The following is a 22,594-nucleotide window of genomic DNA, read 5'->3' on the forward strand; positions in this document are numbered from 1 at the left end:
TGATACTTGGTCAACATGTTATCTACAAAATAAATTTTGTTGTGCTACCTCTTGTCTTTCTTGGTGTTTCATTTACGGTGGCCAGCAGTGTATGTTCATGTCTGGAGAGTTTGGTGGCCAGCGGAAGTATTTAAACTCAGAACAGTGTTCCTGCAGCCACTCTGTAGCAATTCTGGACGTATGAGGTGTCGCGTTGTCCTGCTAGAATTGCCCACGACCGTCGGAATGCACAATGGAAACGAATGGATGCAGGTGATCAGACAGGATGCTTACGTATGTGTCGTCTGCCAGAGTCGTACGTAGTCGTGTCAGGCAACCCATATCACTCCAACTGCATAAAAGCCACACCATTACAGAGCCTTGACCAGCTTGAACAGTCCTCTCTGACATGCAGGGTCCACGGTTTCATGAGGTTGTCTCCATACCTGTACACGTCCATCCACTCGATAGAATTTGAAACGAGAGGCGTCCGACCAGGCAACATACTTCCTGTCACCAAAAGTCCAATGGCGGTCATGATGGATCCAGGCGAGACGTAAAGCTTTGCAGTCATCATGGGTACACGAGAGGGCCTTCAGCTCTGGAAGCCCGTTTCGATGATATTTCGTTGAATGGTTGGCATGCTGACACTTGTTGATGGCCCAACAATGAAATCTGTAGCAATTTCCGGAAGGGTCGCACTTCTGTTATATTGAACGATTCTTTTCAGGCGTCGTTGGTTCCATTCATGCAGGACCTTTCTCTGGCCCCAGCGATGTTGGAGATTTGATGTTTTACTAGATTCCTGATATTCGAGGTACACTCGTGAAATGGTCGTACGAGAAAATTCCCACTTAATAGCCACCTCGAATATGCTGTGTCCCATCGCTCGTGCGGCGACTATAACATCACGTTCAAACTCAAATCTTGATAACCTGCCATTGTAGCAGCAGCAACCGATGTACACTACTGGCCATTAAAATTGCTACACCACGAAGATGACGTGCTATAGACGCGAAAGTTAACCGACAGGAAGAAGATGGTGTGATATGCAAATTATTAGCTTTCAGAGCATTCACACAAGGTTGGCGCCGGTGGCGACACCTACAACGTGCTGACATGTGGGAAGTTTCCAACCGATTTCTCATACACAAACAGAAGTTGACCGGTGTTGCCTGGTGAAATGTTGCTGTGATGCCTCGTGTAAGGAGGAGAAATGCGTACCATCACGTTTCCGATAAAAGTCGGATTGTAGCCTATCGCGATTGCGGTTTATCGTATCGCGACACTGCTGCTCGCGTTGGTCGAGATCCAATGACTGTTAGCAGAATATGGAATCGGTGGGTTCAGAAGGGTAATACGGAATGCCGTGCTGGATCCCAACACCCTGGTATCACTAGCAGTCGACATGACGGGCATCTTATTTGCATGGCTGTAACGGATAGTGCAGCCACGTCTCGATTCCTGAGTCAACAGATGGGGACGTTTGCAACACAACAACCATCTGCACGAACAGTTCGACGACGTTCGCAGCAGCACGGACTATCAGCTTGGAGACCATAGCTGCGGTTACCCTTGACGCTGCATCACAGACAGGAGCGCCTGCAATGGTGTACTCGACGACGAACCTGGGTGCACGAATGGCAAAAGGTCATTTTTTCGGATCAATCCAGGTTCTGTTTACGGCATCATGATCGTCGCATCCGTGTTTGGCGACATCGCGGTGAACGCACATTGCAGCCGTGTATTCGTCATCGCCATACTGGCGTATTACCCGGCGTGATGGTACGGGGTGCCATTGGTTACACGTTTCGGTCACCTCTTGTTCGCATTGACGGCACTTTGAACAGTGGACGTTACATTTCAGATGTGTTACGACCCGTGGCTCTACCCTTCATTCGATCCCTGCCAAAGCCTACATTTCAGCAGGATAATGCACGACCGCATGTTGTAGGTCCTGTACGGGCCTTTCTGGATACAGAAAATTTTCGACTGCTGCCCTGGCCAGTACATTCTCCAGATCTCTCAGCAATTGAAAACGTCTGGTCAATGGTGGCCGAGCAACTGGCTCGTCAGAATACGCCAGTCACTACTCTGGATGAACTGTGGTATCGTGTTGAAGCTGCACGGGCAGCTGTACCTGTACACGCAATCCAAGCTCTGTTCAATGCCCAGGCGTATCAAGGCCGTTATTATGGCCAGAGATGGTTGTTCTGGGTACTGATTTCCCAGGATCTATGCACACAAATTGCGTGCAAATGTAATCACATGTCAGTTCCAGTATAATATATTTGTCCAATGAATACCCGTTTATCATCTGCATTTCTTCTTGGTGTTGCAGTTTTAATGGCCAGTAGTGTAACAACTGCACCAGACACTTGTTGTCTTATACAGGCGTTGTCGACCGCAACGCTGTATTCTGCCTATTTACGTATCTCTGTATTTGAATACGCATGCCGATACTAGTTTCTTCGGCGCTTCAGTGTATTCTCAGTGAGAGAAGCTGATGGGTAAAGAAGGTTTTATTTTGTTCATTGCAGCCGCAGCTTTCTTAATTCAGTGAAAACAAACAGGGTGAGGCGAATACGGCGCCATCTGAGCAAGGATGGAACCTGAAACGTGTCTTTTATGAATTAACCTGAAAACCGTGACCGAGCACTATGCTTTTTCAAGCATTCCTGTGTCCTGCATACACTCCGCTCTTCGTGCCATCGTCTCTAGCAGTGCAGCAGCCGTCACCGTCCGGAGCGTGGTGGGCGCGCTGCTCAGTCGGCGCTCTGCAGTTCGAACAGCAGGTTGAACACCGTGTACGACATGTTGAGCAACTGTGAACAAAACATGGAGCTTATTCAGGAAGGTGGAGGAAAGATCAAACGCAATTTTAGATTACACTCCTGGAAATGGAAAAAAGAACACATTGACACCGGTGTGTCAGACCCACCATACTTGCTCCGGACACTGCGAGAGGGCTGTACAAGCAATGATCACACGCACGGCGCAGCGGACACACCAGGAACCGCGGTGTTGGCCGTCGAATGGCGCTAGCTGCGCAGCATTTGTGCACCGCCGCCGTCAGTGTCAGCCAGTTTGCCGTGACATACAGAGCTCCATCGCAGTCTTTAACACTGGTAGCATGCCGCGACAGCGTGGACGTGAACCGTATGTGCAGTTGACGGACTTTGAGCGAGGGCGTATAGTGGGCATGCGGGAGGCCGGGTGGACGCACCGCCGAATTGCTCAACACGTGGGGCGTGAGGTCTCCACAGTACATCGATGTTGTCGCCAGTGGTCGGCGGAAGGTGCACGTGCCCGTCGACCTGGGACCGGACCGCAGCGACGCACGGATGCACGCCAAGACCGTAGGATCCTACGCAGTGCCGTAGGGGACCGCACCGCCACTTCCCAGCAAATTAGGGACACTGTTGCTCCTGGGGTATCGGCGAGGACCATTCGCAACCGTCTCCATGAAGCTGGGCTACGGTCCCGCACACCGTTAGGCCGTCTTCCGCTCACGCCCCAACATCGTGCAGCCCGCCTCCAGTGGTGTCGCGACAGGCGTGAATGGAGGGACGAATGGAGACGTGTCGTCTTCAGCGATGAGAGTCGCTTCTGCCTTGGTGCCAATGATGGTCGTATGCGTGTTTGGCGCCGTGCAGGTGAGCGCCACAATCAGGACTGCATACGACCGAGGCACACAGCGCCAACACCCGGCATCATGGTGTGGGGAGCGATCTCCTACACTGGCCGTACACCACTGGTGATCGTCGAGGGGACACTGAATAGTGCACGGTACATCCAAACCGTCATCGAACCCATCGTTCTACCATTCCTAGACCGGCAAGGGAACTTGCTGTTCCAGCAGGACAATGCACGTCCGCATGTATCCCGTGCCACCCAACGTGCTCTAGAAGGTGTAAGTCAACTACCCTGGCCAGCAAGATCTCCGGATCTGTCTCCCATTGAGCATGTTTGGGACTGGATGAAGCGTCGTCTCACGCGGTCTGCACGTCCAGCACGAACGCTGGTCCAACTGAGGCGCCAGGTGGAAATGGCATGGCAAGCCGTTCCACAGGACTACATCCAGCATCTCTACGATCGTCTCGATGGGAGAATAGCAGCCTGCATTGCTGCGAAAGGTGGATATACACTGTACTAGTGCCGACATTGTGCATGCTCTGTTGCCTGTGTCTATGTGCCTGTGGTTCTGTCAGTGTGATCATGTGATGTATCTGACCCCAGGAATGTGTCAATAAAGTTTCGCCTTCCTGGGACAATGAATTCACGGTGTTCTTATTTCAATTTCCAGGAGTGTAGATTAGTTTTTTGTTCCATTGATCTGTACTGAGGAGATCCTCATTAATATGGAACATGTCGCTTTTTAAGCTGAAATAACAATACCAATAGTATGAGTATATACAATACATCATTTTTTAAAGCTGAAATAACAATACTAATACTATGAGTATATACAATACATCATTTGATAATATTCTTCTCGGGTGTGCAGCCGGATCATAACGTCTTCATGACACAATATTTCCGCGGTCCAACTGGCCGCCATCTTCAGGTGAGAGTGCTGGTGCACGATCTCGCCGGAACTGACTTCCCAGCGGAAGCGGCGGCCCTATATAGGCCGCAGAAGACCCACAACGCGTGCACGAGAAGGTGCCGTAACTGCCCTCTAGCGCAAGTAAACATACCGCGCCGCCAGTGGTGGAAACAGGCGAAATCGAGATATCGCTATCAAAAATCAAAAATTTAAAAAAAAAAAATTTTATTTTATTCCGACGATCTAAACACAGACCGTTGTTTTTTAATGTCAGATAACACCGGGTCCCAAGTCTTACTTAAAAGATAACCCTTGTCTCTATTAATAAGATTGTCAGATAATTGAATCTCTACGGATTCTTGTAAAACACAGTCCCAATAGCGAGATGCAGGGGCAACCATTTGTGTCTCGTCATATAGCATTCTGTGACCCTCGGTGAGACAGTGCTCCGCCACTGCTGATTTCTCAGGCAGAAGCAACGGTGAGTGCCGCTGGTGCTCAACACATCGGTACTGAATGGTCTGGATTGTCTGACCAATATAAGCCTTCCCACAGTGGCAAGGGATCTTGTACACAGTGGGCTTCCTCAAACCCAAGTCATCCTTAACAGAGCCAACAAGCGCTCTAATCTTGGCTGGCGGACGAACAATACTTTTGATATGGTATCGTTTCAGAATTCTTCCTATCTTCGAGGAAATGCTCCCAGCAAAAGGCAGAAAAGCCACCGAATTACAGGTATCTTCTGGTGGTTCACGCGAAGATAGGAAGAATTCTGAAACGATATCATATCAAAAGTATTTTTCGTCCGCCAGCCAAGATTAGAGCGCTTCTTGCCTCTTGGGTTTGAGGAAGCCCGGTGTGTACAAGATCCCTTGCCACTGTGGGAAGGAAACCTTGTAACAAACCATGGCTTACTAAGGGTATAAAAATATCTTGTAACCGGAAAAGGGAAATGTATCTGACAGCAAGAAAGAGTAGTGACCCAGAAACATTATAAAAACTACTGTGTTATATTAAGAAAAGTTATTAAAAATCCAGAAGTATGTGTATCATGTCTGAAATCAGCAACTCTGATAATAAAATTAAAACAATTTGGAATATTATTAAAAGAGAAACAGGTCAACCAAGAGAACAGGAAGACAGTATTACCATCAAATTGAATGAAAACTTTATGAACAAAAAGTCAGAAGTTGAAAATATTTTTAATAATTATTTTCTAAATGTTGTGGTTATAGTAGGATCATATTTTTAATAATTATTTTCTAAATGTTGTGGTTATAGTAGGATCCAGGTGTTCATTAGAAGATGCTAGGCTGTTAATGGAAGAGGCCATACCTATGCAATTTGATACAATTGAAATCTCACCCACTTCTCCCTCCGAAATTAGGAAAATAATAAACTTGCTTAAAAGCAAAAACTCACATGGAATTGATGGCATTTCCAGCAAAATACTAAAAGCTTGTTCTCAACAGATAAGTAAGATTCTCAGCCACCTGTGTAATAGCTCTCTGGAACAGGGCATTTTCACTGATAGACTGAAATATGCTATTGTTATACCTTTGCATAAAAAGGGGGATAGATCTGATGTCAACAATTACCGTCCAATCTCCCTTCTGACAGCTTTATCCAAAATTTTTGAGAAAGTAATGTATTCAAGAGTAGCTTCACATATCTGTAAAAATGAAGTACTAACAAAATGTCAGTTTGGTTTCCAGAAAGGTTTTTCAACAGAAAATGCCATATATGCTTTCACCAATCAAATTTTGAATGATCTGAATAACCGAACACCACCCATTGGGATTTTTTGTGATCTCTCAAAGGCTTTTGATTGTGTAAATCATGAAATTCTGCTAGACAAGCTCAAGTATTGTGGCATGAGTGGGACAGTGCACAAATGGTTTAATTCGTACCTAACTGGAAGAGTGCAGAAAGTTGAAATAAGCAGTTCTCATAATATGCAAAGATCAGCACATTCCTCAAACTGGGGAACTATCAAGAATGGGGTTCCACAAGGGTCAGTCTTGGGTCCTTTGTTGTTCTTAATATATATTAATGACTTGCCATTCTATATTCATGAAGAGGCAAAGTTTGCTGATGATACAAGTATAGTAATCACACCCAACAAACAAGAATTAACTGATGAAATTGTCAATACTGTCTTTCAGAAAATTACTAAGTGGTTCCTTGTAAATGGACTCTCACTGAATTTTGATAAGGCACAGTACATACAGTTCCATACAGTGAATGGTATGACACCATTAATAAATATAGATCTTAATCAGAAGCATATAGCTAAGGTAGAATATTCCAAATTTTTAGGTGTGTCCATTGATGAGAGATTAAATTGGAAGAAACACATTGATGATCTGCTGAAACGTTTGAGTTCAGCTACTTATGCAATAAGGGTCATTGCAAATTTTGGTGATAAACATCTTAGTAAATTAGCTTACTACGCCTATTTTCACTCATTGCTTTCATATGGCATCATTGGGGTAATTCATCACTGAGGAATAAAGTATTTATTGCACAAAAGCGTGTAATCAGAATAATAGCTGGAGTCCACCCAAGATCATCCTGCAGACATTTATTTAAGGATCTAGGGATATTCACAGTAGCTTCTCAGTATATATACTCTCTTATGAACTTTGTTATTAACAACCAAACCCAATTCAAAAGTAATAGCAGTGTGCATAACTACAATACTAGGAGAAAGGATGATCTTCACTATTCAAGATTAAATCTAACTTTGGCACAGAAAGGGGTGAATTATACTGCCACTAAAGTCTTTGGTCACTTACCAAATAGTATCAAAAGTCTGACAGATAACTAACAAGTATTTAAGAAGAAATTAAAAGAATTTCTGAATGACAACTCCTTCTACTCCATAGATTGAATTTTTAGATATAAATTAAGAAAAAAAGAAGAAAAAACAAACAAAAAAATTATAAAAAAATAAAAATTAAAAAATTAAAAAACACAAAAAAATAAAAAGTTGTTATATTAACTTAAGTATGTTGTTAAATTAACTTAATTATGTCATGTATTGGAAAATTTGACTCGTTCCATATCATTACGAAATATCGTATTCATGATCCATGGAACTAGTATTAATCTAATCTAATCTAATCTAATCACACGTATCCATGTCGGAGGCAGGATTCGAACCTGCGACCGTAGCGGTCGCGTGGTTCCAAACTGAAGCGCCTAGAACTGCTCGGCCACACCGGCCGGCGAAGACGAAGTAAATGTTTCATAATTCTAATGAAGAACAGCTCCCAATATGAGTAACTTACATGCAGATATTCTCGGTGTAGCGAATCATCTCAAATCACTTAACACAGGCAAGTCTTCAGCCCAGGTGGTATACCAATCAGATTCCTTTCAGAGTGTGCTGATAAAATGGAACCATATTTAGCACTCATGTACAACCAATCGATCGACAGAAGGTCCATACCAAAAGAAGGAGAAAGTTACACAAGTCATATCATTGATCAAGGAAGGAAATAGGAGTAATCAGCTGAATTACAGACCCATATCACTGACGTCGACTTACAGTGGGATTTTGGAACCTATTCTATGTTCTGACGTCACGAAGTTTCTCGAAGAAAACGATTTACTGACTCATAGTACGGATTCAGAAAATATCGTTGTTGTGAAGCACAAATAGCTCTTTATTCACACAAAGTAATGAGTGCTATCGACATGGACTCTGAAATGGTTCAAATTGCTCTAAGCACTACTGGACTTAACATCTGAGGTCATGAGTCCCTTAGACTTAGAACTACTTAAACATAACCAACCTAAGGACATCACACACAACCATGCTCGAGGCAGTATTCGAACCTGCGACCGTAGCAGCAGCGCAGGTCCGGACTGAAGCGCCTACAACCGCTCGTTCACATCGGCCAGCTAGGGCTCTGAAACTGATTTCCTATTTCTAGATGCCGAGAGGGCTTTTCATGCAGTTCCTTAGGAAAGATTTCCTATTGAACTCCGTGCCTACAGAGTAGCATCTCCGTTGTGCAAATGGATTCATGATTTACTGCCAGTAAAGCCAAAGTCTGTACTAACTGATAGAAAACCATCAAGTAAAACAAAGGCGATAAATGGCATTCTTGTGTACTAAAAGAAATCCGTTAAATTTTGGTACACGATAAATCACACAACTCTTAAAGTGGTCAGGTTCCTAATACCTAGGAGTTACAGTTACAAACAAACTGGAACAATCATATAGCTAATGTTGTGGGGAAAGCTAGCCAAAGACTGCGATTTATTGGTATAACACTTAGAAAATGCCTTCACTACGCTTATTCTTAGTCCCCGGGAGTATTGCGACGTGACATGCGTTCCGCATGAGACAGGATGACGGAGGACGTCGAAAAAGCTGAGTTGGAGTATCAGTAACTGAAATAAAAGCATTTTTCGTTATGGCGAAATTTTCTCACGACATTCCAATCACCAATTTTCTCCTCTGGATGTGAAAACATTTTATCATCACTACCCTGCATTGAGTGAAATTATCATCGTATTACACACATCAAAAAAAAAAGTTTTGCATCACTCCAGTTCCCAGAACTCCTGAAGGTAGACGTTGACTGTGGACATTGCATCACAAACACAGTCCCTTTGGCTGTTCAGAGATGTCACTAAACCCGCCCAAAGGCGTAAACAACCATTCATGAGCAGCGCCTATTAGACAGTGGGGGGGGGGGGGGTTCGACAGCTGATCAGTTCCAATCATTCCACCAGGAAGGAGGTGCACGGCTCGTGTTATTTGTAGTTTAACCATGTCTAGACTGTCAATACTGCAGTTCGATAGCGTCCACAATGTTACTTTGTGCCAGGAAGGGCTCTCAACAATTGAAGTGTTCAGGCGTCTCAGAGTGAACCAAAGCGATGTTTTTTTCAGACATGGAGGATATACAGAGAGACCGTAACTGCCGATGACATTCCTCGCTCAGGCCGCCCAAGAGCTACTACTGCAGTGGATGGCCGCTACCTACTGATTATGGCTCGGAGGAACGCTGACAGAAACGCCACCATGCTGAATGATGCTTTTCGTGCAGCCACAGGACGTTACGTTAAGACTCAAACTGTGCGCAATATGCTGCATGATGCGCAACTTCACTCCCGACGTCTGTGGCAGGGCGCATCTTTGCAACCACGACACCGTGCAGCGCGGTACAGATGGGTCCAACAACATGCCGAATGGACCGCTCAGGATTGGCATCACGTTCTCTTCACTGATGAGTGTTGCATATGCCTTCAACCAGACAATCGTCGGAGACGTGTTAGGAGGCAACCCGGTCAGGCTGAACGCCTTAGCGAGTGCAGCAAGGTTGAGGTTCCCTGCTGTTTTGGGGTGGCTTTATGTGGGGCCGACGTACACTGCTGGTGGTCATCGAAGGCGCCCTAATGGCTGTACGGTGCGTGAATGCCATCCTCCGATCGATAGTGCAACCTTATCGGCAGCATGTTGGCGAGGCATTCGTCTCCACGCCCCCATAGTGCACATCTTGTGAATGACTTCTATCATGATAACGACATCGCTCGACTAGACTGGCCAGCATGTTCTCCGGACATGAATCATATCGAACATGCCTGGGATGGATTCAAAAGGTCTGTTTATGGACGACGTGATCCACCAACCACTCTGAGGGATCTACGCCGAATCGCTGTTGAGGAGTGGGACAATCTGGACCAACAGTGCCGTGATGAACTTGTGGATAGTATGCCATGACGAATACAAGCATGCATCAGTGCAAGGGGATGTGCTATTCGGCGTGTACAGCAATCTGGACCATCACTTCTGAAGGTCTCGCTGTATGGTGGTACAGTATGCAATGTGGAGTTTTCATGAGCCCTAAAAAGGGCGAAAATTGTGTTTATGTTGACCTCTATACCAAATTTCTGTACAGATTCCGAAACTCTCAGAACCGAGGTGATGCAGAACTTTTTTTGATGTGTGTGAAGTAAGAAACATTAGAGCTTGCAAGGAAAGTATAAGTGCTCATTCTCCTCGAGCGCTGTTAGGGAGAGGAACGATAGAGAAATATCGTGTGCGCTAGATGTGGAGGGGGAGAAATGAATCGAAAGGGAAGGAATTATTTATCAGGACTTTATGAGCTAGCCGGCCGAAGTGGCCGTGCGGTTAAAGGCGCTGCAGTCTAGAACCGCAAGACCGCTACGGTCGCAGGTTCGAATCCTGCCTCGGGCATGGATGTTTGTGATGTCCTTAGGTTAGTTAGGTTTAACTAGTTCTAAGTTCTAGGGGACTAATGACCTCAGCAGTTGAGTCCCATAGTGCTCAGAGCCATTTGAACCATTTTGAACTTTATGAGCTGAGTGGAAACGTGTGCCAGAACCGGACTCAAATGTGGGATCTCCTGGTTACTAGGCGACTGTATTAATCACTGCACACTACGGACAGAGTATTTATAGCAACTGCATTGGCTATCTCGGCAAACCTCCCTGTTGACCCACACTGCCACCCATGTCCTCCATGCTCTACTTTGAGATTCCCACAGGGGGTCTAAAGTAACTGTGCATCCACAATTAAGGTGATGGGTGGATTCATGGTCCATTGAGGCGAGTCAGTTATACGAATGTGTGGTGTCTGTTCTTTCAAAAAGATGTATAGCATCTGTGGACTCCACGTGGTGTCTGTGTTTTTGGACATGTCCGAAAGAAGAAGCTCCACACACTGATATGACAGAGAAATAGTCTGAAAATGGTTCAAAAAAGCCTCCGCCAGGCACTTAATTCTGAATTGTAGAGAAGTCGTGTAGATGTAGATGAAGCGCATCATGGCGGAGATACGCCACAAATGTCGATACATGCCTGAGTATGCAAATAATTATCATTTCAACATACACTATGTGATCGAAAGTATCTGGACACCTGGCTGAAGCTGACCTACAAGTTCGAGGCACCCTACATCGGTAATGCTGGAATTCAATATAGTGTTTCCCCACACTTAGTGTAGATGACAGCTTCCACTCTCGCAGACATACACTCCTGGAAATTGAAATAAGAACACCGTGAATTCATTGTCCCAGGAAGGGGAAACTTTATTGACACATTCCTGGGGTCAGATACATCACATGATCACACTGACAGAACCACAGGCACATAGACACAGGCAACAGAGCATGCACAATGTCGGCACTAGTACAGTGTATATCCACCTTTCGCAGCAATGCAGGCTGCTATTCTCCCATGGAGACGATCGTAGAGATGCTGGATGTAGTCCTGTGGAACGGCTTGCCATGCCATTTCCACCTGGCGCCTCAGTTGGACCAGCGTTCGTGCTGGACGTGCAGACCGCGTGAGACGACGCTTCATCAAGTCCCAAACATGCTCAATGGGGGACAGATCCGGAGATCTTGCCAGGGTAGTTGACTTACACCTTCTAGAGCACGTTGGGTGGCACAGGATACATGCGGACGTGCATTGTCCTGTTGGAACAGCAAGTTCCCTTGCCGGTCTAGGAATGGTAGAACGATGGGTTCGATGACGGTTTGGATGTACCGTGCACTATTCAGTGTCCCCTCGACGATCACCAGTGGTGTACGGCCAGTGTAGGAGATCGCTCCCCACACCATGATGCCGGGTGTTGGCCCTGTGTGCCTCGGTCGTATGCAGTCCTGATTGTGGCGCTCACCTGCACGGCGCCAAACACGCATACGACCATCATTGGCACCAAGGCAGAAGCGACTCTCATCGCTGAAGACGACACGTCTCCATTCGTCCCTCCATTCACGCCTGTCGCGACACCACTGGAGGCGGGCTGCACGATGTTGGGGCGTGAGCGGAAGACGGCCTAACGGTGTGCGGGACCGTAGCCCAGCTTCATGGAGACGGTTGCGAATGGTCCTCGCCGATACCCCAGGAGCAACAGTGTCCCTAATTTGCTGGGAAGTGGCGGTGCGGTCCCCTACGGCACTGCGTAGGATCCTACGGTCTTGGCGTGCATCCGTGCGTCGCTGCGGTCCGGTCCCAGGTCGACGGGCACGTGCACCTTCCGCCGACCACTGGCGACAACATCGATGTACTGTGGAGACCTCACGCCCCACGTGTTGAGCAATTCGACGGTACGTCCACCTGGCCTCCCGCATGCCCACTATACGCCCTCGCTCAAAGTCCGTCAACTGCACATACGGTTCACGTCCACGCTGTCGCGGCATGCTACCAGTGTTAAAGACTGCGATGGAGCTCCGTATGCCACGGCAAACTGGCTGACACTGACGGCGGCGGTGCACAAATGCTGCGCAGCTAGCGCCATTCGACGGCCAACACCGCGGGTCCTGGTGTGTCCGCTGTGCCGTGCGTGTGATCATTGCTTGTACAGCCCTCTCGCAGTGTCCGGAGCAAGTATGGTGGGTCTGACACACCGGTGTCAATGTGTTATTTTTTCCATTTTCAGGAGTGTATGTTCAGTCAGGAGCTGGAAGGTTTCTTGGGGAATGGAAGCCCATTCTTCACGGAGTGCTGCACCAATGAGAGGTATCAATGTCGGTTGGTGTGACCTGGCACGAAGTCGGCAATCCAAAAATCCCAAAGGTGTTCTATAGGACTTAGGGCAGGACTCTGTGCAGACCAGTCCATTGCAGGGATGTCATTGTCGTGTAACCACTCCGCCACAGGGCGTGCATTATGAACAGGTGCTCGATCGTGTTGAAAGATAAAATCGCCATCCCCGAAGTATCTTCAGCAGTGGGAGTCAAGAAGGTGATTAAAACATCAATGTAGGACTGTGCTGTGATAGTGGCACGAAAACAACAAGGGATGCAAGGCCCCTCCATGAAAAACACGACCATACCCTGCCTCCGAATTTTACTGTTGGCCCTATACACGCTGTCAGATGACGTTCACTGGGCATTTGCCATACCCACACCCTGCCATCGGATCGCCACACTGTGTACCGTGATTCGTCACTCCACACGACGTTTTCCCACTGTCCAGTCGTCCAATGTTTACGCTCCTTATACCAAGTGAGGTGTCGTTTGGCATTTACCGGCGTGATATTCGATTACAAGCAGCCGCTCGATCATCAAGTTTTCTCCCGTCACCCCTAACTGTCATAGTACTTGCAGTTTGGAATTCCTGTGTGATGTTCTGGATAGATGCCTGCCTATTACACATTACGACCCTCTTCATCTGTCGGCAGGCTCTGTCAGTCATTAGACGAGGTCGGCCTGTACGCTAGAGTGCTGTAGGTGTCCGTTCAGGAACTTCATTATCACATCAGAAACAGTGGACGTAGGAATATTTAGGAGTGTGGAAATCTCGCGTTTAGAGGTATGACACAAGTGACACCCAATCACATTCGAAGTCTGTGAGTTTTGCAGAGCGCCCCATTCTCCTCTCTCAGGAAGTCTAATGACTACTGAAGTCCCTGATATGTAATACCTGGCAGTAGGTGGCAGCACAATACACCTAATATGAAAAACCTATGTTTTTGGGGGTGTCTGGATACTTTTGATCCCATAGTGCAACCGTACAAAGTAAAGTGGGTGTAATGTCATCTAGATTCTGTATCTTAGGAAACATTACACAGGCAGTTTACCTTTCGAAAATCGCCTTTGAATGTTGTTCCTTTGTAAAAAGATTGCATTAAACATCAAGCAAAAACGAGTAATTTCTACCAGCACATATCAAAATTCGATAGTGAAATGATCATCAGCTATCAAGATTGTATTGTTCGATTATACTGCTGTTCATGTCCTTTGGGATCCAACACTGTCGTGCGAATGTAGAACTGATGGATTCAGAAGAGCTTTACTCAACGCCAAGCAAGATGTTGGTGGCCCCACATGACTAGCACCAGAGAGGACAGAGACAACTCTTAGTTCGGCCTCACAGTCTTACACAGTTATGTTACGTGCCTTGAGTCAGCAAAACAAGTATACACTTCGACAGGGCAACGCCTTCTGAAACAACGTGCTTTGCCAGCACAGCGACTATTGTTGTGGCTTCCATTAACGTTGCAACAGAGAGATGTGCACTGACAGTGATGCACATAATCTTACGTGACACAGGAGTGGCATCATGTCGAATTTTATACGTGATTCCTACAGCATTGCAATAAATGTATCTGTGTGTGGAGTCTCCAAGGAGAATGTACATCGCTTTATTGCGTATGTCAGCATCATATGGTAGGATAAAGACCCGCAGGGTTGACAACACCATTGCATCTGGTTCCCAGAGCCGACAATTTGGATAGTAGCTGATACATTTCTGGCATGCTGAGGCTGGTGACTGCCTTACATTTAAGGTCTCTGTGACGTTATGCTTCAACAAGGTAACACAAGACCACATGTTGCACGTGCTGTGCTGACCTACCTCAATGCAGCAGCGGTTAGACTGTCGCCACGGCCAGCATTTTCTCGAGACCACTCACCCTCTGAAAAGATCTGGCCACGGGTTGCTGAGAAACTGGCATGGCAGTGCTGGCCAGCCACTATGACATAAACTCTGGCACAGGGGTAACACAGCACACTGAGCCTGCCACCCACGCTCAGTTTGATTCGATCTCCATCTGAATTAAGACCATAACTTCTGTCAGAGGTTGCAGCTCTGTGTACTAAATTTCACACCATGTGTACCCTGGAACACCTACAAATTTAATCATGTCTTCTTCACAGTTAAAATTTCGTTCTTTGCTATGCTTCCTTCAGTGGCCAGCAGTGTATTAAAAATAGGATGGAAAAGCAATTCTGTTGTGCATTATCTGTATTTGAAACTGATGACGCTAGTAATAACTAAACTGAAGTTCATTTGCTTTAACTGTAGCGTGAGTGAAAGTAATTATTATGAAGTCGCAATGGGGAAGTGGGTGTTTAAAGAACTGCAAACAGAAAACATTCGAGCAATCAGTCACAATTGCAGACAGTGTTGATGAGTATATGTCACAGTGAATTAAAAATCGCACCAACATTATTAGACAAAGGCTAAAGGTCTTGACACAGTGGTAACACAGGTTCCCATCCTATCACCGTACTCAATCAGTGCTGGGCTTGGCTAGCATTTTAATGGGTCACCATCCAGTCTGCCGAGAGGTGTTGGCAAGTGGGCTGCACTCAGCCCTCGTGAGGCAAACTGAGGAGCTACTTGGTTGAGAAGTGGCGGCTCCGGTCATGAAAACTGACAACAGCCGGGAGCGCGGTGTGCTGACCACGTGCCCTCTGTATCTGCACCTGGTGACCCCTAATGGCTGAGGATGACTCGGCGGTCCATCAGTACCATTAGGGCCTTCCGAGACCTGCTCACACTGACATTAGTTCAGCTTTTATTACTAGACAAAAGCCCCAATGAAACTTCCTGGCAGATTAAAACTGTGTGCCAGACCGAGACTCGAACTCGGGACCTTTGCCTTTCGTGGGCAAGTGCTCTACCAACTGAGCTACCGAAGCACGACTCACGCCCGGCACTCACAGCTTTACTTCTGCCAGTACCTCGTCTCCTACCTTCCAACCTTTACAAAAGCTCTCCTGCGAACCTTGCAGAAATAGCACTCCTGAAAGAAAGGATATTGTGGAGACATGGCTTAGCCACAGCCTGGAGGATGTTTCCAGAATGAAATTTTCACTCTGCAGCGGAGTGTGCGCTGATATGAAACTTCCTGGCAGATTAAAACTGTGTGCCGGACCGAGACTCGAACTCGGGACCTTTGCCTTTTGCGGGCAAGTGCTCTACCAACTGAGCTACTCAAGCACGACTCACACGCCCCGTCCTCACAGCTTTACTTCTGCCAGTACCTCGTCTCCTACCTTCCAAACTTTACAGAAGCTCTCCTGCGAACCTTGCAGAAATAGCACTCCTGTAAGAAAGGATATTGTGGAGACATGGCTTAGCCACAGCCTGGAGGATGTTTCCAGAATGAAATTTTCACTCTGCAGTGGAGTGTGCGCTGATATGAAACTTCCTGGCAGATTAAAACTGTGTGCCGGACTGAGACTCGAACTCCGCAATATCCTTTCTGCCAGGAAGTTTCATATCAGCGGAGTGAAAATTTCATTCTAAAATCCCCAATGTGTGCAATTTTGTGTTCTGATTTACACACGTCTCACTGTATCTATCGGTTACAAGTAATACCAGTGAAGCGTGGTCTTTTAATGCGAAAACCAATCAACAGATGGAAGTTGCTCAACGAGTAACGCTAAGTTGCGACATGAACTACCAAAAGGGGCAGCGAGGCAGTGGTCCAAGGGGACAGACTGGTGTGGAGCCATAACTGTGACCTCGGTGGAAATTAAATCGAAGTGGATGAGACTGTAGACAGGTGCGTGGGAGTTCTCGGTTCGACTCTGAGAGATGAGACAGGACTGGGTCAGCGACCCAATGAGGGGTGGATTGGTGATGTCAGAAAATATTCAGGGCGGATACCATGATGTATGGAGAGGGCCTTTTATACAGCATTCGACGTTATACAGCGTGGATGACGATGGCCTGAATAGGAAGGGAGTCAGGACTGGCGTCCCTTCAACAAAGAAGCCTTTGGAGATAGAACACTAGCTAGAATTTGAGGGGGCTGATGAGAGAAAGTAACAATTCATCCAAGGGTGCATTCCAAACTTGTCAATGGCAGTTTAAGGAAATGATGCAAATTCGATACCACTGCCCTACCATACTTAACACTGCCCTACCATACTTAGTTACGATTTGATGGTGAGATAATAAATGTCGTGTGACTAGGGCCTCCCGTCGGGTAGACTGTTCGCCGGACGCAAGTCTTTCGATTTGACGCCACTTCGGCGACTTGCGCGTCGATGGGGATGAAATCATGACGATTAGGACAACATAACACCTAGTCCCTGAGCGGAGAAAATCTCCGACCCAGCCGGGAATCGAACCCGGGCCCTGAGGATTGACATTCTGTCGCACTGACCACTCAGCTACTGGGGGCGGACGATGGTGAGATGAGGATGATGTTAACATGTTGTTTACATTATGATAACGATATGAGATGAAAATATGATGGCAATGGTGAAGTCATGGTGATGATTTGATGTGAGGGTGGTAATGACTTGATGTGGGGGAGATGATGATTTGATAATGACCTCAAGTTGATATCCAGTCTCCTACCACTGCGCAACCTTGCCTGTTGGTGATATTTTGACATGACGATGTAAGTAGATGAGAAGCTGATGAGATTGTGATGATATGCAGAAATGATAAGGATGTGATGATAATGATTTTTACAATGATTTTTTTATAATGAACGATCAAAACTGTTCGGTTTGAGGGCATTGCTACAGCTTATATGCAACATAGTCCAACTCCAGTGCAGGTATATACAGAATGTTCGAAAATTCCTGTTACAAACTTCTAGAGCTTGTAGAGGGGAGTAAGTAGATAATATTTAGAATAGGGACCCATGTCCGCATATGTACCATACCCATGCTGCTGTCGTTTGAAAACATATTTCCTACATAAGCATGCAGCGTGGTAGTCCAATGCATGCTCTTTTCGCCACAATAACGCAACAGTTCGAGAAATGGTGCCTTTAGTGTGGCAAGCTTGAGTATGGTGCCCCAAGGAGATGCTGCCCACTCAGACTGGAAGAGGCCATACTGTATCCTGTTGAAGAGAATTTGTCAACGAGAATACGGGCAATTTCTTTTGATATTAGTGGGTGGGATCGTAAAACAAACTAAGTCACGCCTAATCAGTTATTTGTAAGAGTGGTCACGCTACCAATATGTTTTCAAATGGTTGTAGTGTGGAGATGGTAGGTTTTCGGATATGGGTTCCCATTCAAAATACAGGGTGTACATAAAGTCCAGGAACACTTTCAAATATTTATTGCACAAAAACCAAACACTGTACAGATATCATACATGTGTCATTTTGAACAGAAACGCTGAAAGTTTTTTTTATGTATAACGCCACAGCGTAATTTGATAATCATCCGATAGCGCTAGTCGCAAACATGGCGAGTTCAGGTGTGGAGTGAACTTTCTGTGTGCTACAGCTTTCGACGGCTGTTTAGAACCAAATACAGTAAGAAGCCACCAACAAGGAAGGCCATTTACCACTGGCACAACAGATTCGTTACGGTGGGTTGCTTGTGCCCGGCAAAGAGAAGCGGATGTCCCAGTGCGAGTGAAGTGGATGTGCACCGCGTACGAGAGACATTCGTAAGGAGTCCAAAGAAATCGGTGTGTCATGCATCCCGTGAACTCAAAATGGCTCCAATGACAGTGTGGAAAGTCCTGCGACAGAAGCTGTCTATGAAACCATTCAAATTGGAGCTAGTGCAGAAGCTCAATGACGACGACAGAGACAAGCGTTTTGAGTTTTGTTCGCAGTTGCAACAATTGAATGAGGATGGGGACGGCATTGTTGATTGCTTAATTTTTAGCGATGAAGCCACTTTTCACACTAATGGGGAAGTGAGGAGGCATAATTGTCAAATCTGGGATAGAAAGTAGCCAAACAAATGCATTGAATTTGAGCGTGATTCACCAAAGGTAAATGATTTTTGTGGCTTGTCACATCGAAAACTATACGGGCCATTCTTCTTCGTCAAGAGCTCTGTGACTAGATATTCCTACTTGGAGATGTTGCAGGAATGGCTGATGCCTCAAATGCAGTAGACTCTCCGTTCACCTTTCAGCAGGATGGGGCTCCACCCCATTTTCACCGTGAAGTTCGTGGGTACCTGAACACGGAGCTGCTGCATCGGTGGGTCGGCCATGCTACAGAAGGGGACAGCTGTTTCACGAAATGGCCTCCCCGATCACCAGATCTCACTCCGTGTGACTTTTTTCTGTGGTGACACATTAAAGATCTGGTGTGTGCACCGCCTCTACCACGTGATGTAGCAGAGCTCCGGGAGAGAAAACGGGAGGCAACTGCCACAGTCGATGATGCCGTGCTGGGACGGGTGTGACAAGGATTCGATTACCGTATAGACTTCAGCCACGTCACTCATGGTTCGCATATCAAATGTTTGTAAAAAGACTTTCAGATTTTCTCTTCAAAATGCAGAATGCATGACATCAGTACAATGTTTAGTTCATGTGCAATAAATAACTGAAAGTATTCCCGGATTTTATGTGCACCCAGTACTACCTACTCACTCCCCTCCAAATTTTGTAGAAATCTGTAACGAGAATTTACTAAAACCCTCTATAGGCACCAATACGTAGACAAGTGATTAGTGCAGCATTTGTGTCTCTCCAACATGTGTCCGGTAAATGCGGAAACGTGAACTATGGCGACGTTATTAAGAAATGTGTCGAAACAGGCCTATAATGCTGTTATTCTTTTCATGGCTACCAAAACACAAACAGTGGTAGACATCCATCTCAGAATGCAGAATGTGTATGGGGCAGCATGTCTGTCGGAAACCACCTCTGTGGAATAATACACCAAGTGGTGCTACTGCTTCATGATAACACAGATCCCCATGCTGCAAATGTTCTAACGCAGAAGCTATGCTAACCCAAGTGGGAGACACTCTAGCACCCGCACTATACTCCTTAACCCTCCCCATGTCATTATGAGGCCCTCAATCTCTTAAAAAAAGCTTTGAAGTGTCGACTCTTCCTGTCGGGCGGGGATGTGCACCAGACAGTTACGAACTTCTTCATGCAGCAGGATACGGGTTTTTACCAAATGGGTATCTTCAACCTGGTGCGTCGGTGGGATAATTGCCTCAATGCTCACGGCAATTTTACCTGATTGGCATACCAATTCTGGACTGTACAGTCTTCGAAAGGAAAATTTTTGGTCACCCTTTACATGTCAAGTTGTTTGACTGCTGATAAGATGATGATACGATTATGAATCGTCACTCTCACAAATACGAATACTCTCACAAATCCAGTCTCTTTCCACTGTCACCTTACTTGTTGATGACATGATAATACTGAAATGTCGTGAGATGATAAGATGATGATATGATTATGGTATATTGTTATAATAATGATGGTGATGATATGATGTTGAATTATCACACTTCCAAACGTGTATCCACACTCTTACCAATCTGCTTGGCGACGATATGCGTATAGCGATAAAACAATGATGTGATAACGATGATGTGATCACGATAATATGATGGTGATAATACACACATCAAAAAAAGTTTTGCATCACCTCGGTTCCGAGAGTTCCAGAACCTGCACAGAAAATTTGAATAGAGATGAACATAAACATCATGTCCACCCTTTTTATTGCTCATGAAAACCACATATTGCATGTTGTACCACCATATAGCGAGACCTTCAGAGGTGCTGGTCCAGATTGCTTCACATACCTGTACCCCTAATGCCCAGTAGCGTGTCCTCTTGCATTGATGCGTGCATGTATTCGTCGTGGCATACTGTCCACAAGTTCATCAATGCACTATTGGTCCAGATTGTCCATTCCTCAATGGTGATTCGGTGTAGATCCATCAGAGTCGTTGGTGGGTCACATTGTCCATAAAGAGCCCTTTTCAATCTATCCCAGGAATGTTCGGCAACGGAATTTCACAGTGGATACAGCAGTTCCCGTCAGATCACCGAAGTTACGTGCTGTCAGGCGTGGCCGACACTTGGATGGGTGACCATCCAAGCTGCCATGCACTGTTGCCATTTTTCGGGGTGCAATCAGCCTCGTGATGCCAATTGAGGAGGTACTCGACCGAATAGCAGCAGCTCTAGTCAAAGACAACCATCGTAACAACCGCGAGAGTGGTGTGCTGACCATATGCCCCTCCTATCCGCATCCACAATGACACGGCGGTCGGATGTTTCCGATAGGCCACTTGTGGCCTAACGACGGAGTGCAGTGCCAGGCATGTTCGATAGGGTTCATGTCTGGAGAACATGCTGGCCACTATAGTCGAGCGATGTTGTTATCCTGAAGGAAGTCATTCACAAGATGTGCACAATGGGACGCGAATTGTTGTCTCTGAAGACGAATGCCTCGCCAATATGCTGCCGATATGGTTGCACTATCGGTCGAAGGATGGCATTCACATATTGTACAGCCATTATGGCACCTTCCATGACCACCAGCGGCGTATATCACCTCCATATAATGCCTAAGGCGTTCAGCCTGACCGGGTTGCCTCCAAACACGTCTCTGATGATTGTCTGGTTGAATGCATATGTGACACTCATTGGTGAAGAGAACGTGATGGCAATCCTCAGCAGTTGATGCTGCATGTTGTTGGGCCCATCGGTATCGCGCTGCATGGTGTCGTGGTTGCAAAGATGGACCTCGTCATGGACTCTGGGAGTGAAGTTGCGCAACATGCAGCCTACTGCACACAGTTTGAGTCGTAACACGACATCCTGTGGTTGCACGAAAAGCGCCATTCAGCTTGGTGGCGTTGCTGTCAGGATTCCTCTGAGCTACACTCCTGGAAATTGAAATAAGAACACCGTGAATTCATTGTCCCAGGAAGGGGAAACTTTATTGACACATTCCTGGGGTCACATACATCACATGATCACACTGACAGAACCACAGGCACATAGACACAGGTAACAGAGCATGCACAATGTCGGCACTAGTACAGTGTATATCCACCTTTCGCAGCAATGCAGGCTGCTATTCTCCCATGGAGACGATCGTAGAGATGCTGGATGTAGTCCTGTGGAACGGCTTGCCATGCCATTTCCACCTGGCGCCTCAGTTGGACCAGCGTTCGTGCTGGACGTGCAGACCGCGTGAGACGACGCTTCATCCAGTCCCAAACATGCTCAATGGGGGACAGATCCGGATATCTTGCTGGCCAGGGTAGTTGACTTACACCTTCTAGAGCACGTTGGGTGGCACGGGATACATGCGGACGAGCATTGTCCTGTTGGAACAGCAAGTTCCCTTGCCGGTCTAGGAATGGTAGAACGATGGGTTCGATGACGGTTTGGATGTACCGTGCACTATTCAGTGTCCCCTCGACGATCACCAGTGGTGTACGGCCAGTGTAGGAGATCGCTCCCCACACCATGATGCCGGGTGTTGGCCCTGTGTGCTTCGGTCGTATGCAGTCCTGATTGTGGCGCTCACCTGCACGGCGCCAAATACGCATACGACCATCATTGGCACCAAGGCAGAAGCGACTCT

General features: G+C 46.5%; 1 protein-coding gene across 1 annotated transcript in view; it reads right to left on the reverse strand.

Moving 5' to 3' along the window:
* Positions 1–2,744: 2,744 nt before the first annotated feature.
* The window catches only part of LOC126212712 (odorant receptor Or2-like), a 144,026-nt gene continuing 124,176 nt past the window's right edge, over positions 2,745–22,594 (reverse strand). Inside the window, exon 5 of the mRNA XM_049940124.1 lies at positions 2,745–2,804. Within this exon, the coding sequence (XP_049796081.1) occupies positions 2,745–2,804 (60 nt within the window). The remainder of the gene's footprint in view (positions 2,805–22,594) is intronic.

The sequence above is a fragment of the Schistocerca nitens genome, chromosome 11 (assembly GCF_023898315.1).
Source record: "Schistocerca nitens isolate TAMUIC-IGC-003100 chromosome 11, iqSchNite1.1, whole genome shotgun sequence".
NCBI classification, from domain to species: domain Eukaryota; kingdom Metazoa; phylum Arthropoda; class Insecta; order Orthoptera; family Acrididae; genus Schistocerca; species Schistocerca nitens.